This window comes from Ascidiella aspersa, chromosome 5, assembly GCF_963924565.1.
Source record: "Ascidiella aspersa chromosome 5, kaAscAspe10.2, whole genome shotgun sequence".
NCBI lineage: Eukaryota > Metazoa > Chordata > Ascidiacea > Phlebobranchia > Ascidiidae > Ascidiella > Ascidiella aspersa.
Genome location: NC_139451.1, coordinates 945,654 through 964,620, shown reverse-complemented (window position 1 = coordinate 964,620; position 18,967 = coordinate 945,654). Strand labels below are relative to the sequence as shown.

The window sequence follows — 18,967 nt, the reverse complement described above, 5'->3', positions numbered from 1 at the left end:
ATGGCTATTGATTTAGTGGAATACTCAAACAATGTAACAATACCATTGTATCGGCTGTAATATGTGTTTTACTACCGAACTGTTGGTATTTCTTATTATGTAGGACTGGTTATTGTTAGAAACATTTTCATGTATCCGTCCAAAGCGACTTGGAAAAGATGCTTGAACTATCAAATTAAAAAAATTTTATAAATTGAAAAACTACTTTTTAAACTAAAAAAAAATGAATGATGTACTGTTGAGTATAGCAATATTATGTTTTTTTTAATAAACCTAAGACCTTTTTGAAAGTGAAACACTTTTATATGCATAAGGAATCATCGACAGACAATAAAATGTTAAAAAAATATTCTTGTAGCAACAGCATATTTCAGTATTGCCCAACCGGGGTGCCGCCGCACTCTTGGGTGCTATTTTTAATGCTCAAGGGTGCCGAGAGATTTTCAAATTCTTGGGATTTCAATTTTTTGCTCTATTCTATTGGTGGGCTTCTTGATACAATCTTTTTGTGTACGAAAAGTGTGCAAAAATCTAAAGTTTTTTTCAACCTTGTTGCACAGTTAATGTGCTGTTTCGAACTCGTTTATTATAAGATTACAGTTAACCACTCAGCAAGATGCGAACAAGGGTGCCCCGACTATGTATAATTCCTGTAGCGTGACGCAAGCCAAAAAAAGGTTGCGAATCACCAGCTTATATGAGCTTGTTTACTATTGTTTCAAATCATCTTATTTGTGAAGGTTTCCGGTGCTTACTCCAAGATGTGGTCGTTCCGCGAAGACGCCTTGCTCGCTGTTTACAAACTGCTGGCCAACGCCCCCGTGGACGCCCCCAAAGATGAACTGAGAAACAACCTTAAGGCTGCTACTTTCCTTATAAAGAAGTCTATAAAGGGTTAGAAATGTTTATTACATGCTGAAAAAAAAACTTCAACCACAATGGTATAACAGGCTAACAGCGTTACCGCAAAGTATTTATATTTTAAAAAAACTCCAATTAATTTGCATAGTGAAAACCATTTTTTTATTTTATAGTATTTTTGAAATCTTTTGTTTTTAAATTATATAAAACACTCCAACAGATTCAATATTCGGTTTTATGTAAATTCTCAATATTTTTCTTAAAGTCTTTTATTTAATTTAATTTTATTTAATACCAAAGGTTTACTGTTTTGTAAATTTTATTTAAACCATGTTAGGTTCTTAACAAACTACAATCTTTCTTTAAAAGGTCTTTTAATGTATTTAATTACTTCATATAAGTGTGTGGCAAATCATGATTTAGCTTTCTGGTAATGACTTTAGTAGTTCTTTATCTTTCAAAAAAATTATAATAGAATTAAAAAAATTAAAAAGAATTAAAAAAAATTGTAAAAAAAAGAAAAAAAAAAAGAGTTGATTTCTAGCTATCTGATAATGGCTTCAGTTCGTATTTATCTTTAAAAAGTTAAATGTTTTTTAAATAATGACAAAAAAAAATTAAAAAATTATAAAAAAAGGGTTGATTTCTCACACAACATACTGCGATGCAGACAAGGTGCACGCCGTGTTCCACGCCTCACTCAAGCTGCTAGAACTCATCTTGGTCGACTTTATCCCGAAGCACAAGCTCGGTAAGGCCGAAACGGCGCACGCCGTCAACAGAACGATGCCCAACCTTATACAGAAGACCGGCGAGTCGGTAAAGGACTTTTCACCGAATAAACCTGATTTTTTTACCTAGTTTTTAAAAGTTTTTTGAAAATCCTTATTTTTCACTTGTTTAAGAATAAATCGTGACATTTTAGTCTATTTGACTTTATTCCGATGAATTTAGGTCTTATTCCGGTAGATTTAGGTCGTATTTCGGCTTTCTGATCAGAGTTGTTTAAATCTGTTAAAGGAGCAAGAAAGACATGTAATCGAACATTTCCCTAAAGGCGGCTCGATCTCGTGAAGCGGCGTTGGACTTCATTGATCGCATGAGTGAGTTCGTCATGGTCCACCAACTCCAGCTCGTTCCGCACCACATCATGCCACCGTTCAAGCGTGACATGGCGACAAGACTGGCCATCAGCCGAGTCGAAATGGTCGAGAAGCTCATCAACAAATTCGGTAAATAAACATGTTTTTTAACTTGTAAAATAGACTTATCACCTAAAAAGTGAATAAACCTAACAGTAAAAATTATATTGTGTTGGCTGTTCCAGGACTGGAGCCGCCCTCTCTTTCGGTCGATAGCGTAATGAAGTTTGCCGTTCCGTCACTGGAGCATTCCTCTGGCGCAGTTCGCGAATCTGCCATCCGCATCATCCTGCAAGTGTACAAGCTAGCAGGTTCGCCCGTGAAGGCTTACCTTCCGAAAGACGACGCTAAAACAAGGAAAAACCCGCTGCACAGGTGAGACGCTATAAAAACACTTTTGTAACCTTGTGGTTCTGTTTGGATTTTGCGATATGGATAAGAAATACAATTTACGACATTAATAAGCGTGAATAAAAATGGCAGTGTTGGAACAGGCTTGGATCCTTAATAAACAATAAAACAAAAATGTTATCCTTTTAGCGAATTGTTTAATAATGTTTGACAGTGTTTTTTTGATTGAAAATTAAAATTTCAAGTCACAACTGCCTAAAAATGTTCACAAAATGATTTTTTTTTCAGGCACATTTTCGACGGAATGGACCGGGTGGACGGCAAACCCACTCAAGCGGAACAGCGTGCGGAGATGCAGGCGAGGGCGGCAGAAGATGAGGCCAGGAAGAAGAGGGAGGTGTGTTTGGGGGATATTATGAGTCGCAGTAAAAGTTAACCTTAAAATTCTTATCCCCGTACATTTCTTTACTTTTATTTTTATTTTTTATGACATTAAGATCGTATTGGCAGCTCACTTTGAACTAGGTTTAAAGTAAAATACCCAACCTTTGGAAATTATGTTAAGGTTGAGGAATTACAGGCACAGGTGAATCAACTTCGTGAGATGAACAAACAGGCGAGTTGTGTCTAAAATCAAAATAGATTTTTTGTCTAAAAAGGAGATGGTATTGTTTTGGTGTAAGACATAAAATTTATAAATTTTGAACCGTCACAATTTTTATAATTTAAACCAAACTATAGATCAATGCATGTCGGATATAAGTATGTTGGTGTCCTTTACTCGTAATTGTTATTTTTATATTTTTTAGGGAGGCCACGTTCCAGACGCGAAACCGACGAAGAAATCGCCGGCCAAAGTAGCCCAAGGTATTTTGTCACTTACCTTTGAATGCATTAAAATAAGGTTTATCGACTTACTGCAGCTTTCAACACCCAGCCTTTTTTCACAGATTCCATCAATTTGAACCAAAGTGTGCAGAACGACGATTCCTTTTTGGACAAGTAAGTTTTCTGTAATTTTGTAATTTTTCACTTCGTGAACTGCTAATGCTGACCCCATAAGTTTATTTGACAACTTGTTGTTTTTCCAGCATGTGTATTTTCTGTGGCGAGCGAGACGAAGAATTCACCGAGGAAGGATTGGATTTGCATTACTGGAAACATTGCCCCATGCTCAAGCGTTGCGAAAACTGCAAACAGGTAAATAAACTTGATCAAAGCCCATACATTTTGAACATTTCGAATAAGCGTTCAACATACTACCTACTTCTGTATGGGCTTTGATATTCTTACTGCAACTTCCAAATTGCTTCAGGTTGTCGAGATATCTGGTTTGAACGAGCACTTGTTGACGGAATGCGATCGGAAAGCGGATTACGGCAAATGTCCCCGGTGCACCGAAGCCATCCTCAAAACTGAACTGGACAAGTACATCGCTGATAAGAAATGCACAAGTGAGTTGAAAGTAGGAAAATCCGTCATGATAAGTAGCACTCGGTCCGCAAACGTCGGTGTACAAATATATAGGTCTGTAAACGAAGAAAATCATCCGTTAACGTAAGAATGCGTCCGTACACCAATAAATTTGGCAAAACTTGAAAATTGATGAAATAATTAAATTTTTATTGTTCCAGTCACGACGGAAGGCAAACACGAACATTGTCCATTGTGTCATCACAATATAATCCCGGGCGAGGACTCGTGGAAGAACCACTTGATGGGGCCAAAGAGGGACGCTTGTGCTTCGAACCCGAGGAGGCTGCCTTCGATCAACAGGCGTAAGACGTTTATTACAAGCTAAATTAATGGTTAGCCTCATACTTGCTACCAGTGGGCTTTGCTAACCACTGCTGATAGTGTCCTACCATTTTCCCATCGGGTAATACCGAGATTTTGGGGGTCAGTAAATAACAGAATATTACTTACTATTTATACTGACTGAAATACATTTTTTCCAACCTGCGTTTTGTGTCGATCAAGTAGGTGACATAAAGCGACTTCTATAGGTTGCCGAAACCTTGGTTGAAAATTACGATTACCAGAGGAGCTGGGTTATGATTATTTAAGTTTTCACTTTTTTGTGTTTTCCAGTTCGAGCAAAGTCAGAGGCCGAGAAGAACGCGACAAAACGCAAGAAGCGAGCTCCCCGAAAGTAAAAAAGTTCACCGTAGTCGGTAGCAGCGGTTTAGGGGATTCCCGTAGATTTGCAATGTGTCTTATGCAGTTTATTTTAAAACGTCGAAGTAACTTTTCATCACACAATCCCATTGCACGAAACTAATTTACACTTTTCATCAAAAAGTATTCAAAACTGTTTTATTCATTCCTCTGTTTGTAAAAGAAGCAGTTTATAAATCTTTAGGTTACTGATAAGCATGTCCGATAATATCGAATCGGAGTCGATATCCGATACCAAGCGATACTATCGGTTATCGTCCAGTACTAGGGTGGTATCGGTGCCGATCCGCCATTTTTGGTCTTCAATTTTTAACTATCTAGTTAAAATCCATCTTTAAAACTTCTGTTCCAAGTGTTGCAAGAAATTGTTTAGATGTGATACAAACAATAGTGTAGTTTACAGTGTCGGCGCATAATTTGTTCTTTTACTTGCTGAACAAAGTTTTATTGCTATTGTGCTATTATTTTTTACTCTGTAGTTTCTGTTGTAGTTTCGCCCGTGCTATGTTCTTTTGTGTTTTACTTTAATAAATTTATTTTCCACTCTCGTTCGTTGCTTTTAGTAAATAAACTTTAAATGATCTACTAAAATGCAAATTATTTTAAAGTTTTGTTAAGGTGTATATTCGTAAGTTATTACTTGGTAAGTATTGAATGAAAGATGCACGCACACATATATGTCGACAACTGTAATAACTGTAATCTTGCCCTTCTCAAGCTGCTTTATGACCAACCATTACGGCTTACGTATCTTTAGTACACCGAAGTAAGTCATCGCAGACTCACCGAATCTGTCGCTAAATTAAGGAGATTCACGTAAGGCAGGCTAGAAAAACAACTTTTCAATGCTTTTTAGCCGGTAGCTTTTTTTAACTGAAACTGTGTTCATGTTTCTTTAAAAAATAAAAAAAAAATAAAAAAAATGTTGATTTTAATTGAAGTACACGAAATACAAAAAAAACGAATCTTTAATTTGCAATTGCACTTGATAAAATATTCAAAAAACTACTGTAAAATGCGACATTCGTTTAGTTTGCTATATTAAATCTCATTAAAAATGTTTTAGGAGAAGAATAGGTTAAACACATGTATACTACGAATGTTTTTGCGGTAAAAAAATTATTTATTGTTTTATTAATGTTGTTTAAATACTTTAATATTATGTTATTGTGCTTTAACAGACCTTGTAAATTATTATGACGGTAGGAAATAAAACACCATTTCGTATCTTTTTGTTAAAATCTTACACAATCTTGTTATTTCTCTTCATCAAAGAAATATATTTTTGATTTACTATAAATTTTATCATTTACTATAAATAAATATTGGTAAGAAAATGTAAAAGAAGGTGTATTTATTGTTGCTTTAAACATGTTTAAAACGATACATTTAGACCAGGGGTTGGCAACCTTTTTAAAACAAGGGCCAGTTAGAAAATGTAATGCTTACAGGATAGTAATTAAATGCAACGTTAAGTTTTTATTTTTGTTACATATTTCAATAATAACGAGTTGCTGTTTTTTTTTAGCATAACGGAACTTAGATTAAATGACTTACAATTCAAAGTTTATTCTCTACATTTATCGACCCACATTTTGAGATTTAAAGCAACGTATATTCTATTCGAAGCGAACCTGAACTTGAAAAGTCACACGGTTCGACTCCCTGGTTACTAGTTCCTTTTGCAGATCAACATGGCGTGTGCTTCTATAAGTTTGTGCATTGCATGGAATGGAGTGTACAAGTTCTTCAGTAAACGTAAAATTGTGTACTGTTCCAAAAGAGGTTAAAGCACTGGTTTAGAGGCCAGAGTGTCAAATTTCAGCTTTACATTGTGTTTTAGTATTCTATGGACTGGTTTATCGCACAGGGGAATTCCCGTCCAGATGATTGGCAAACTTTTCGTATTCCGGATAACTTCCTTTAAAAACACACCTCAGAACAGACTTGGGCAACTAGATAATTCAAGTGTTCTAATTCAATGAATTAGAGCAAAATGCGGCTAATCCTAATTCTAATCTAATTTGTGAATTGCTTGTTTGCTCTAATTCTAGTTCTAATCTTTCGGATTTCACCAAAAATTCTACTTTGTCCAACGGCATGTTTAGTCTCTTAGTCAAAACAAAGAATTTGAATTCAAACTCTTTGGTTGGAACGTAATTTTCACAGTCTGAAAAGCAAATGTTATGCTAAAAAAATCAAAATTAGCACATATATTGACCATTCACATTCTTAGTAGAATGCTTCTCGATTTAAATGAAATTGACTGTAAATAATCAAATGTAATTCTAGTTTAAATTCGATTTTTTTAAGAATTCGGTAATTCTAATTCTAATCTAATTCGAGAAAACTTAAAATGATTTAATTCTAAGTTTAATCTAATTTGGAAAAAACTGAAATGCTCTAATTTTAATTCTAATCTAATTTTATCAAGCTAAAATAAATCTAGTTGTCCAAGTCTGCCTTAGAAGCACTCCCCGGACTTATCCTTGTAATTGCTGGATTTTATGTGTGTGGTATCTGGTGGTGCAAGCTTTAAGTTTAACCAAGCACAACCAAGACTTTCCGATTCTGCTTGCTTATTTCAGCAGACACCACCCAACTATTAGCTATTAATGAAGACCCTTCCTAAAAACTTGCCCCATGTTACCCTGTAGTCTGTATTGCCTAAATTGACGTCACTATGCACGTGACCAATGTCCACTGACGCGTGACCGAGTGTGTTTGGCGTTTCGCGACTCATTCCACTTTATGCTATTCTACTATATAGGTCTTAAATACTAGTGGCTTTCTTTACTGTGTGATTATATCGTGTGTACTGAGGTTTGTGGATATGTCTGTGGAATATGCAGTGTTCTATTAAATTTGTGAATAGTCAGTTTTGACAAGGACGTGTAAGCGACTTAGGCATCCGTCGGCTCTCGCCTTAAAGAGCCAGCGCCTTCTTACCTGTAGCAACTACCCATTCTTGAACGCTATAGCAGTTGATTATATTAATACGGCTTTTGTTTTAAATATGAGTCAATGCTCACATTTAAGGCGAAATTATTGTGTTATTATAACGTGTTTACCGAGGTTTGTAAATATATTTTAACAAGCAATATCAACCGAATGAAGTGACTCTTTATAAAGTTCCGGAAGTTAAGGACAGGTATTTTAGCGGCTTGTTCTTTGGGGTCAGGCTTGACTAAGAATATGTAAGAGACTTAGGCAGCCGTCAGCTCTCGCCTTAAGAGTCAGCGCCTTACTTCCTGTAACAACTACATCTAGTAATAGCTAACACTTATTACAAAAATATATAAAATATTGCTGTGTGAGATAAAACTGTTCATATTTGACACTTAAGGGCGACTATGTTTTGTGAGAAGATTGCCGTTTTTGAATTATTGCACCAATAAAACGTTATGCTTTGTTGTAAAAAATTACAAGATTTACGCACACATCTTCAAACTATGGCCGGCGGTCAAACTCTGGACATAACATTGAAAGTTTAACGGTGCTATTCATATCACACGGCAAACTAGATTAACGCAACTTTGCGCGAACGCTTTTTTGCATATATTTACACATTTTTAATCGCAAAACAACTCTAGGTCCCCTCGAGATTAACGGTTGTTATTTTAAAAAACGTAAAACTGTATCTACAACAACAAAATATTTCGTTTAAGCATGACGACCCGCCGAGACATTTTTAAGTTTGGCTTTAGCCCGTGACTTGAAAAATGTTGCCCCTGTACTATTTTATGATGCCATTGGATGAAGGACGTTTAGCTTCACGAATTCAGAGATTGTTTAGCAAATACAAAAGCGCGCTTTATTCACAAAAGTTCGTCTCTTATAGTCAATGTAGCTTCTGCGAGTGTATGCTTTAGTCTACACAGCGCTTCATGTAAATTAAGCTTGCTGCGGTGCGAACCGGTGTGAATCTGTATTGTTATGTTTGCTACATTTAGCGCGACCCAGGTGTTTTGTTACAGAGCTTTGTGTTACGCGTTGGAGCGCGGTAAACGTGTGGAAGCCAGGGGCGGGCCACGAGGCATTTTTCCCCTCTTCAAAAGTCATTGGTTGCCAATTATAACAACTTACGCAAACAAAATGAATTACTTTCCTAGTCTGTCCTAACCTATTTTCATTAAATGGTTCCTGCCAAAAAAAGCAAAACCTTTTCGGCAAACATTTTGTATGGTTGAAAAATAAGCAACAATCAATCACCCATTTATTTTTAAGTGAAATTATTTTCAACAGTTTCTTAACGCAGAAAACAGTCAAGCTGTCGGACACGAAATGCACTTTGGCCGAATATTTTTAAAATGATGTAAACCTATTAAATTAAGGTTTTGTGTGGTTGCGCTATTAAGATTTATCGCTTGTTTTTTATCTTCTTGTTTTGCATCCTGAAAAAAGTCTAATTGCTTGCGGTATGATACTATCTGAGGGCAAGATCATCTAGAAAAGCAGACCACAATGTAATAATAATTTTAAGGTTTTTGCTTGAACATCTAGAAAAGCTTTTCAGACCTTCTCTAAAACGTTTGTACGCAACCTTGACTGTGACCTTTACAAGTTTGCTTTAAAACTTTTTTAACAAGTTTTCACTTTTTAGTCAATAAGTTTTATGTTAAACTAATTAAGGGTGACCTGGGTAATAATTAACAAGAACCTGTAACATTGATGTGTTGAAACTTTATTTTAAAGAAATACAAAGTTTGGCCGAATGTTTAAAATAAGTCGCGCGTCTGATCGCACCTTCGAAAATAAAAGTTGGGCGACTTAAATAATACAAAGACGTTTCTAGCTTTGCGCGAATCCCTAACATATTGACAACTTTTGATTCTAAGTAACATCTCTCCAACCTAAAACTATGAAATAAACCAACTATGTGGGGTTCTTAGGGTTACGGTGAAAAATCTGTGCACGTCGCGCGAATGTGCATTTATGTTCACTGAGGGTGCAATGTGCACGAAATGTGCATTTGAACTTGCAGGTGGTCTAGGATCCTATCACAACGCAGATTACTTGGGTTAAGGTGCGGGACTAACCCTCACCCAAACACTAACCGACACCCTAACCCAAATATTGAAAGTGGCTTTAATAAATTGTTTCAACGCTGTAAGCTAAAGCCTAGTACAAAAAGGTACTTCCTAGTTGCAAACTAGTTCTACAGCCGTTTATTTAACTCCCGGGACCGGATCATTGTTACATATATGACAAATGGGTCGGTTACATTACTTTGAAGTTCGGTAACCGGTTGCCGGGCAAATAGCCTTTTCAAAGATATAATACTGTGCTTTAAGGCTGTTTCTTGATCAGGTGAATGGTTCACCACAGGGTGTATAAAATTTTTGCAGGGGTGAATAAGGGTAAACCGTCAGAAATGGATGATAACTTGCGAGCAGGGCGGATAATCCAGGTGTGATATATACCAGATAGTTTTATCATATCATGAGACAAGGGTAAATAAATCTGGAGATAAACGCTAGGGGTGAACAAAACTAAAAAAGTTTAAGAAGCACTGCTCTAAGTTACTAAGGTGCATATTTCACTGTAGTTGACCTTCGAATGTGAACTGTTAGGTGCACATATGGAGAGTGCACAGAGTCCTGTTGTGTTGTATAGCAGTCAAGCACAGCCGAACGAACTTTAGTGGACGCTGGTCTAGAATCCTACTACACTGCATATTATTTGGGAGTTAGCGTTTGTGTTTGGTGGGGTTAAGCATCATAAATAAATTATAAGTATAATAATAATTGACCCACCATCACCTAAAGACTAACCGACACCTAAACAATGTGCGTTGATTTATGTTTGAACTCTGTGGTAGGATTCTACACCAGCGCTCTTTATTGTAACAAAGAGTACAGGTTATTTCAACTGGGCTTGTCTTTGTCTCAAGAAATGTTTGTCTCTCGCGACGTTAGGATATTTCGTTCGCCCCTGTAGTGAATGGAATGAGGAACTGTTTTGTGGTAGAGAAACTTTATATTTGTCAGCCATAACTCGCCTGCATGTTGGTTTAATTTTACTCAATGTAGTTTGCTTTAGAATACAATTTGTTTCTTATTATTATTTATGTTGGAGGTTTGTCATAACAGAAACGAGTTCTGTTCGCAAATTTATTTCGCACGAAAATTTCTATTTCTCTTTAAGCAGAAAATAAACTAAAAGTTGTGTTATTAATATGTTAGAACAACTGTGAATCAGGCGGGCTTTGGATCTTTCATTGCACTTAAAAACGTGTTTAATTACATTTAAGAAGGTAGTAAAGTGTTGGCGCAAAGCGCGAAAAAAGCATTTGTTAGTTTTAAAATTCGAGTCCACACGTTTTCATCCATACTACCAATGGAAAGTGTAATAAAACTACTTAGAAGAAACGAGATAACATTTAAAGTTATTCTAGCTTAGTGTTTGTTAACATTTTAAAGTCTGGGCACACATGGCAAGCGAAGCAAGCGCGATTTGTTTTTGGTATATCGGCGTTTCTTTTAAATTTCATTTCTTTTCAACTGCAAGTTTTTGTTACATTGCCAAAAATAAAGTGGATAAAATTATATGTTCAGCACTTTTGAATACGTTTTCCATTTGTCCGCGACGCACTTGGCAGCATTCCACGGCTCAACGCTAGAGAAGCGCTGATCTAGTTCAAAAGACAGGATCAAAATGTAAACAAACCGGACGTTGAGAGTTCATTCAAGCGAAGCGCGAAAATTTTTCGCACTTAGCCTACGTAGTTAAAATAGTCAAAAAGTATTTGAAATGGACTCGTGTCTAGTTTGTCAAACTGGCGGCGGACTGGGTGAATTACATTGGCTGGCCGGTTCTAAAACATATTGTAGAATGAAAATTTGTAGACGATGTGCAGATATTTTTTGCGAGTGTTATTTCGTCTGGGCGAGTGCTGATTAAAATTTAATATTAACCCTGGGTTATTGTGCGGCAGTGGAACACAACCAGACTTGTTCAGTTAACGCTATGGATGCATGGGTTGAGCCATAAGTGTTGCCTTAAATCAGCCAGACGTTATTTAGTTGACCTACAATAGCGAACATTATTTGGGTTAGGATGGGGGCTAGCTTTTGGGTTAGGATATGTTAAGCAGTATTATTAAATAATAAATATTATAATACATGACCCACCCTCACCCAAACACTAACCGACACTCTAACCCAAATGTTGCGCGTTGATTTACTAATTGTGTCAACGCTGTAAGGTAAGGCTTATTACAAGGAGGTACTTCCTCAAACTAACGCTATAGCCGTTAATTGAACTTCCGAGACCGGCTTATTGTTACGTATATGACAAATTGGTCGGTTACAAATGGGTCGTTTACCCTGCAGCTGAGTTTAAGGTCCATTGGACCCATCGCTGCTCCGGCCGTATCGCGCGTGAATTTGTTTTTTTTCATAGCTTACTTGTGTATTTTAATTTAAGCGCTAACGGAAAAATCAACATTACTTACTTACCTTACTTTGAAGTTTCGTAACCGGTTGCCGGCAAATAGCCTTTTCCAAAAAAACAGGGGGGCGTGGCCATGCACCCCCAAAACTGTATTTTGGTAGTGTTTGGTCTATAAGCAAAAATATGTCGCTCAAATCTGAGTGGAAACCTCAAATTTGAGTTAAAATAACAATTCTAAAAGTCGTCCATGCAGTAAAATAACAAAATCTGCGCATGTCAAAAAGTTCAGGAATCACTTCTCCGCTATGTTAGGATTGGCATATACTTGCTTTGTGCGATTTAGTGGGTAAATGTTTGTCAGCTCGTTCGAGTCTGCTTAACCCAGCCAAGTGCTACTTTTCTTTAGCGCCATCCCTGCACAATTAATAGTTGCGAGCCAAGGAAAATCCGACAGGGCTGATAGACTTGCGTCAACAGAGTTAAGGGGCGACGCTTGGCCGGGTTTTGGGGCTCAAATCCTGGCAGATGAGACGAGTGAGTCGGCCCTGAAACTTTCCTGGGAAAGTGTTAAGGCGGTTACAGATAATTAGATGATACAACTTTGTAGCATAATGAATATAGGTTTTAGTTAGATGTATAACGAATAGTAAAGCCACTAAAGAAGTAGGTAGCATTTTGAACGTTTTAATAAATATTGATATAATAGCTGGATTTTCCAATGCAGATATGCTACGGCAACAAATCATGGAAATATTGCAAAACTCGCTGCAAACCCCAACTCAAGATCAATGCTTAATCATTAATGGGTGCATGTGTACCTGAGCGATCCGGATAAATAGCCATTTGAATTTCTAAACCCTCACAGTATTTTAATAAAGATAGGAGGCTTGCAAACTTTATTCGCCCTGTAGTTGCGCGTTAAACCATGGTTGTAGGTCAGTCTGCATTCTGTGGCAGGTGCACACCTGATATAAGATGAGCGGTATTTGCGTTAGGAGTGTCCTTATTGTTTTACCATTGTAAATTGGTGAAATATTATCTGTAGAGTCACAGTCCTTATATTTTCTTTGAATTATTTACTTAGAATTGAAAAAACGACCTCACATTTTTTTTGTCCTACACTTCGCACCGAAGCCATTGCTTGATATCGATCTTACAGATCTCTTTTTACTTTAATAACCATCCATTTCTATGTCTGGCTTGTTTATTGAAGGGAATATTAATGCAGCCTCTATCACGCAATATTACTCTGCATTGTTAATTTGACGTCACAGTGCACGTGACCAATGTCCACTGACGCGTGACCGAGTGTGTTTGGCGTTTCACGATTCATTCCACTTTGTGCTGTTTTTCTATATAGGCAGGGTTGTCATCTGCTAAGACCAAAAAATAAGCACGCTAATAAGAAAAATAAGCACGCTAATAAGAAAAATAAGCAGGCTTTTGATTACTCGGGGCGGGTCCAGGATTTCGTTGGGGGGAGCCAACCAAATACGATACTCTTAAAAACACTTGTTGTTCTCTGCGTTAAATGAACCTAGCAGCTTAATCGCGCAAAGCTCAAGAAAAAAATACTTAATTCGGTTGAATTGGCGAAACTTCCATTGAGTATTTGGCCAGGGTTCACCAAACTTGTATAGTGAACAGTATATTGAGACTTAATAAGTTCTAAAATAAGACAAACTAAGCACATAACTCAAAATTAAGCACGTTTCTTAGAAATAAGCAAAATCTAAAAAATAAGCACGGTATGGCAACCCTTATCGTGTGTACTGAGGTTTGTGAATATGTCTGTGAAATAAGCAGTGTTCTAATGACTTAGTGAATAGTCAGTTTTGACAAGGACGAAAAAAGTCAGATACAGTTGTGGTGTAAGCGACTTAGGCAGCCGTCGGCTCTCGCCTTAAGAGCCAGTGACTTCTTACCTGTAGCAACTACCCATTCTTGAACGCTATTATAATAATAACAGTTGATTATAATAATACGGCATTTAATTTGAATTTGAGTCAATGCTCGCATTTAAGGCGAAATTATTGTGTTATAATATCGTGTATAATGAGATTTGTGAATATATACTCAACAATCAATACCAACTGAGTAAACTGACTCTGTCTATAGTTCAAGAAGTTAAGGACAGTTATTTTAGCGGCTTGTTCTTTAGTGTCAGGCTTGACTAAGAATATGTAAGAGACTTAGGCAGCCGTCAGCTCTCGCCTTAAGAGCCAGCGCCTTACTTACCTGTAGCAACTACATCTAGTAATCGCTAAAAATTATTACAACAATACGTAATGTTTAACTTGTTTACTGCGACTGTTGCTCTATTTGGTCAGTTTTATAATGACTAAACGAGACGCCAAAGTTCCTTTATATAAGCCAAACACGTTTATGCGAAATACGCAACGCCTCATTATGGCAACTGTTCAACAAAGTATGGATTGCTAATTGCGAAACTAAAACGCTAACAGCTAACATTTTGAGTTCTTGTTGTTAAAATATTGCTGCGTGAGATAAAGCTGTTCATATTTCACACTTGAAGCCGATTATTATGTTTTGTGAGAAGATTGCAGTTATTAGCCTTTACACCGATAAAATGTTATGCTTTATAATAAAAATTACATGATTTTCGTACACATACTTTAAACCAGGGGTCGGCAACCTTTTTCCAGTCGCGGGCCAAACCAAACTTGAAAAGGTCTCTGCGGGCCGAACAAAATGATAACTAAGAATTGTGTTATGACAATGTTAGAACAACTGTGAATCAGTCGGGCCTGGGATATTTTTTGCAATTAAAAACGTGTTTAATTACATTTACAGAAAAGGCAGTAAAGTGTTGACGCAAAGCGAATGAAAAGTGTAATAAAATTACTTTGAGGGCCAAAAAACTTTTAAAGTTAATCTAGCTCAGTGTTTGTTAACTGTTTCAAGTCAAGACGCACCTGGCGAGCGAAGCGAGCGCGATTTTTTTTTGGTATACCGGTATTTCTTCTAAATTTAAGTTTTTATTACATTGCCGAAAGTAAAAAATTAAAAAAATTAAAAAAATATGTATGTAATATTTTTTAATACTTTTTCCCATTTTATGCTACGCACTTGGCAGCCTTCCACGGCGCAACGGTAAAGCATCGCTGTGCGTCCTTATTGTTTTATCATTGTAAATTGGTAAACTACAGTGATTAGAGTCACAGTCTTTCTATTTACTTTGAATTAAAAAAACGACGTCACATTTTTTTGTCCCACACTTTCATTTTTCACGCATCAAAGCCATATCCTGATATCTATCTTACAGATCTCTTTTTACTTTAATAACCACACGTTTCTACGTCTGGCTTGTTTATTGAAGGGAATATTAATGCAGCCTCTATCAAGAAATATTACCCTGCATTGTTAATTTAACGTCACAGTGCACGTGACCAATGTCCACTGACGCGTGACCGAGTGTGTTTGGCGTTTCGCGACTCATTCCACTTTATGCTATTCTACTATATAGGTCTTATATTATAGCGGCTTTCTTTACTGTGTTATCATATCGTGTGTACTGAGGTTTGTGAATATGTCTGTGGAATATGCAGTGTTCTAATGACTTTGTGAATAGTCAGTTTTGACAAGGACGTGTAAGCGACTCAGGCAGCCGTCGGCTCTCGTCTTAAGGGTCAGCGCCTTCTTACCCCTAGTAATTACCAATGTTATAAAAGCTATAGCAGTTGATTAAAATAATAGAGCTTTTGTTTTGAATTTGAGTCAATGCTCGCATTTAAGGCGAAATTATTGTGTTCGTTATAACGTGTGTTCTGAAGTTTGTAAAAATATACTCAACTGGCAATTATCAACTGAATGATTTACTGCAGTCAAACGCAACCTGACTTGTTCAATCACTTAACGCTATTGTTGAATGGCTTGAGGTTTATGGCTTAGGTCTACCTTAAACAGCCAGACGTTATAGTTGAGCTATGGGTGAATGAGGTTGTTGTGTAGCAGCCAAGCACAGACGAAAACTTTACTGTGAAAAGAGGAACCCGATTTTTCATTTAGGCTTGTTATAATATAATATGCAGAGAACGAAATGAGGAACTGTTTTGTGGCAGAGAAACTTTATATTTGTCAGCCCTAACTCGCCTGTATGTTGGTTTAATTTACGTTGATTGAGTTTCCTACTTTCAGCTATGGCAGGATAAATACTTACAATTGCTGAAAACTCGGTTCAAATATAGCGAATAAAGTTTGCTGTAAAATACGTTTTATTTTTCTTTAGAGTTAGTGATAAATTTAGGGGTAGGTTGGAGTTAGGTAAAAGTTGTCTTATTGAGGGTACAGAACAGGGATAGCGAACCTTTTCACCACGCGAGTCACAATCACGAATTTAATCCTTATCCCTAAAATGCAAAAGTGGATCACATATTTATTTAGTTATGTGACTTTATGATAAACTTTGCTGCTGATGCGTCTGGTTTGGTAATTAATTCAAGGTTTTTGAAGATTTCCGAACTTGAATTCCGACGAATATTAAGAACCTAAATAGTTAACAAATGCTGTAGAATTTTTTATGGTGTTACAGGAGTTCAGCAGAAAGCTTTTAAGCATGGATTAACCAGGGTGTGCAAAACTTTCAGTCTGCGACCTCCAAACTTCCCTTAAAGGATCGCAACCCTTTACGTTTGTCAGCGATAAACAAAATTATTTTAGTTGTCTGCTTTTTTGCACGCATTTGTTGAAGTGCAGTTAGTGTAGTCCAGTGTTTCTTTGGCTTCCTTTGGGGGGAATTTTAAATTTTGGGGAGGAAATTTATTCCTTGGAGGAATTGGGGAGGAAAAGTGGATGAAAATATCTCACTTTTTATTACTTGATAGTTAACACATATAACTAACTGCTCAAAGTTTAAGTAGACACGTCTACTTGTTATAAGACTTAAAGTAGCCTATATGTGAAGACAGCATGCTGTTTTAACAGTGTTAACCAACGTCATAATATACTATGTTTGGTGTACAATATATATTGTTTAGCCACAGTAAGTGAAGTTTACTAGAACCAGGTGCCTGTTTTATACTGTTCGTTTGTTAATTTTTAGCGTGGTTAAAAGTATGTGCAACTTCTTGTAGCTGCAGCTACTTTTTTAATCTGAGAAAAAATACTAAGTTCGCAGTACCGATTCACATTTCTGTCAATAATCATATCCTGGTTACCTGGATAATATGTTTTATATTGGTAGGCTAATCCTTCTAATTTCCTAATACTTATTAAAGATAAGTTTGAATTGAATATTTGTTAGACTTTAGTAGTGCTAAAGGAATAGTTTAGTGTTGGTCCAGACGTCCAGTATATATTTTAAATTCTGCAAAATGCCAAAGCTAATGCTCGAGAGCGACTTTTACCAAATCAATCATTTAAATAAACAGTGGTTGGAACCACAAGTTGGTGCTAACTATGCCAAATTAATGGTTGCAGAGCAAACACTTCTTCCATTTCCGCCTAGATATAATGATTTGAATGAGGTTTTAGTGACATTACAGATATTTTGACGAAAATAGAGGAACACTTGATATTTGCAAACGCGGTGATCTTCGGGCAAAACTGACATGATTTTCTCCTTAATTTTCATAGTTTTTTAACATGAAGCTCATAGTTCACATTAACAATATGAACCACTTTATAAAAATGTTGTGTAAATTTCGTTCGGTAAAATTGTTCTTCGTATTTTTGTATTGTTTTTAAGTGTGCCCTACTTTTGTAATGTTCACTGTTATCTCTGAAAAATCATAAAAACGCATCTTGCACATCATATCCATATACTGTGAAATTTAAGCAACATTCCTTTTTGTGATTTTTTGGGGAGGAATTAAAAGTGTTTGAGTCTTTAAGGGAGGAATATGAAAAAAAACTTTGAAAACCACTGATGTAGGCCTATTCTCGTCAACCCTAAAACACACAGATTAGGCAGCCGTGATTTAAACAGTATAGTGCTATATATATAACGAAGAATTGTTTTTTTACATTTTATTCTTTCCTGAAAATGATTGATAACATTTTGGTAATTCTAGAGAGACAAGCGGGTCATTAAAAATCTGCGGTGGGTCGCCATCCTTGGTATAGGACCAGTCCGAATAAGTTATTACGACTATTAGGCATAAGTTCTATTTTGGTCTTAACCCGAACTTCGTTTATTTCAACGTTAATGTTGTTATTATTTCGGTCTTATGGCTGAAGTCCCTTTAGTCGTTTTAAGATATTTTAGGAAGACCGTAAAACATCAGACTAAGAAATAATGTAAAACGTCAAATTTTCGGCGTCTTCTGCGCGTTTAATCATAATTAACTACTATTTCCCAGGGAAGCCTGGGATATTTGCTTTTTTGTCTATTGTCGTTCAACATATATATCCTAGATGTTTCGCCGGACTTTTAGCTCTGTTGATTTGCCGCAAGTGAAAAGAGGTTGCGGAGCACTGCTTTAAACCACACTGTTAGCAAAATTGGGTATTCAATACCCAAAATCATTAGGCACTTTTTTGTCAAACAGGGTACGCTCGTGGGGATTCCCAATAAATATTTTTGGGTAATTAATACCCAAAATACCTTGGGTACCACTGATATCTACCTAATCTAAATTATTGGGTATCACATTATTTTACCTAAATTACATGGGTAACATAAGCCTGTACCTAATTTAATTTCCTGGGTACGCTTGTGGGGATTCCCAATAAATATTTTTGGGTATCGTATTGTTCCACCCAAATGGTATTCTTAGGTAATATTAGGTTGTACCCACTTCACTTTTCTGGGTACGCTCGTGGGGATTCCCAATAAATATTTTTTGGTATCGCTTTGTTCCACCCAAATGCTATATTGGGTAATTTTAGTTTGTGCCATACATAATATTCAAGGTACATTAGTCGAGAAATTCAACATTGTTGGGTAGAAAAAGAATTCACCCAAATAATTTTGCGTTCACCACAATTTCTAAGAAGCAAATAAGAAAGTGTATTAGAAAGAACACTGTTGTAACAAATGGAACTTGCCAAATAAAAATACAAAAGAAAAAACAACTTTA

The 18,967-nt window shown here is 36.4% G+C and overlaps 1 protein-coding gene across 1 annotated transcript; it reads left to right on the top strand.

Moving 5' to 3' along the window:
* Positions 1-4,510, top strand: LOC146141400 (centrosomal protein of 104 kDa-like). The gene is made up of 12 exons (XM_083390102.1): positions 1-33; positions 741-894; positions 1,532-1,680; positions 1,919-2,093; positions 2,189-2,378; positions 2,643-2,751; positions 2,920-2,977; positions 3,278-3,356; positions 3,446-3,554; positions 3,670-3,808; positions 3,989-4,132; positions 4,446-4,510. The coding sequence occupies exons 1-12, from the start codon at positions 1-3 to the stop codon at positions 4,508-4,510; spliced, it is 1,404 nt and encodes a 467-aa protein (XP_083246228.1).
* Positions 4,511-18,967: the final 14,457 nt, after the last annotated feature.

Coding starts and splice junctions, on each gene's coding strand:
- LOC146141400 (XM_083390102.1), top strand. CDS start 1: ATGGCTATTGATTTAGTGGAATACTCAAACAAT. Junction 895..1,531: donor TATAAAGAAGTCTATAAAGG/GTTAGAAATGTT, acceptor ACTGCGATGCAG/ACAAGGTGCACGCCGTGTTC. Junction 4,133..4,445: donor GCTGCCTTCGATCAACAGGC/GTAAGACGTTTA, acceptor TGTGTTTTCCAG/TTCGAGCAAAGTCAGAGGCC.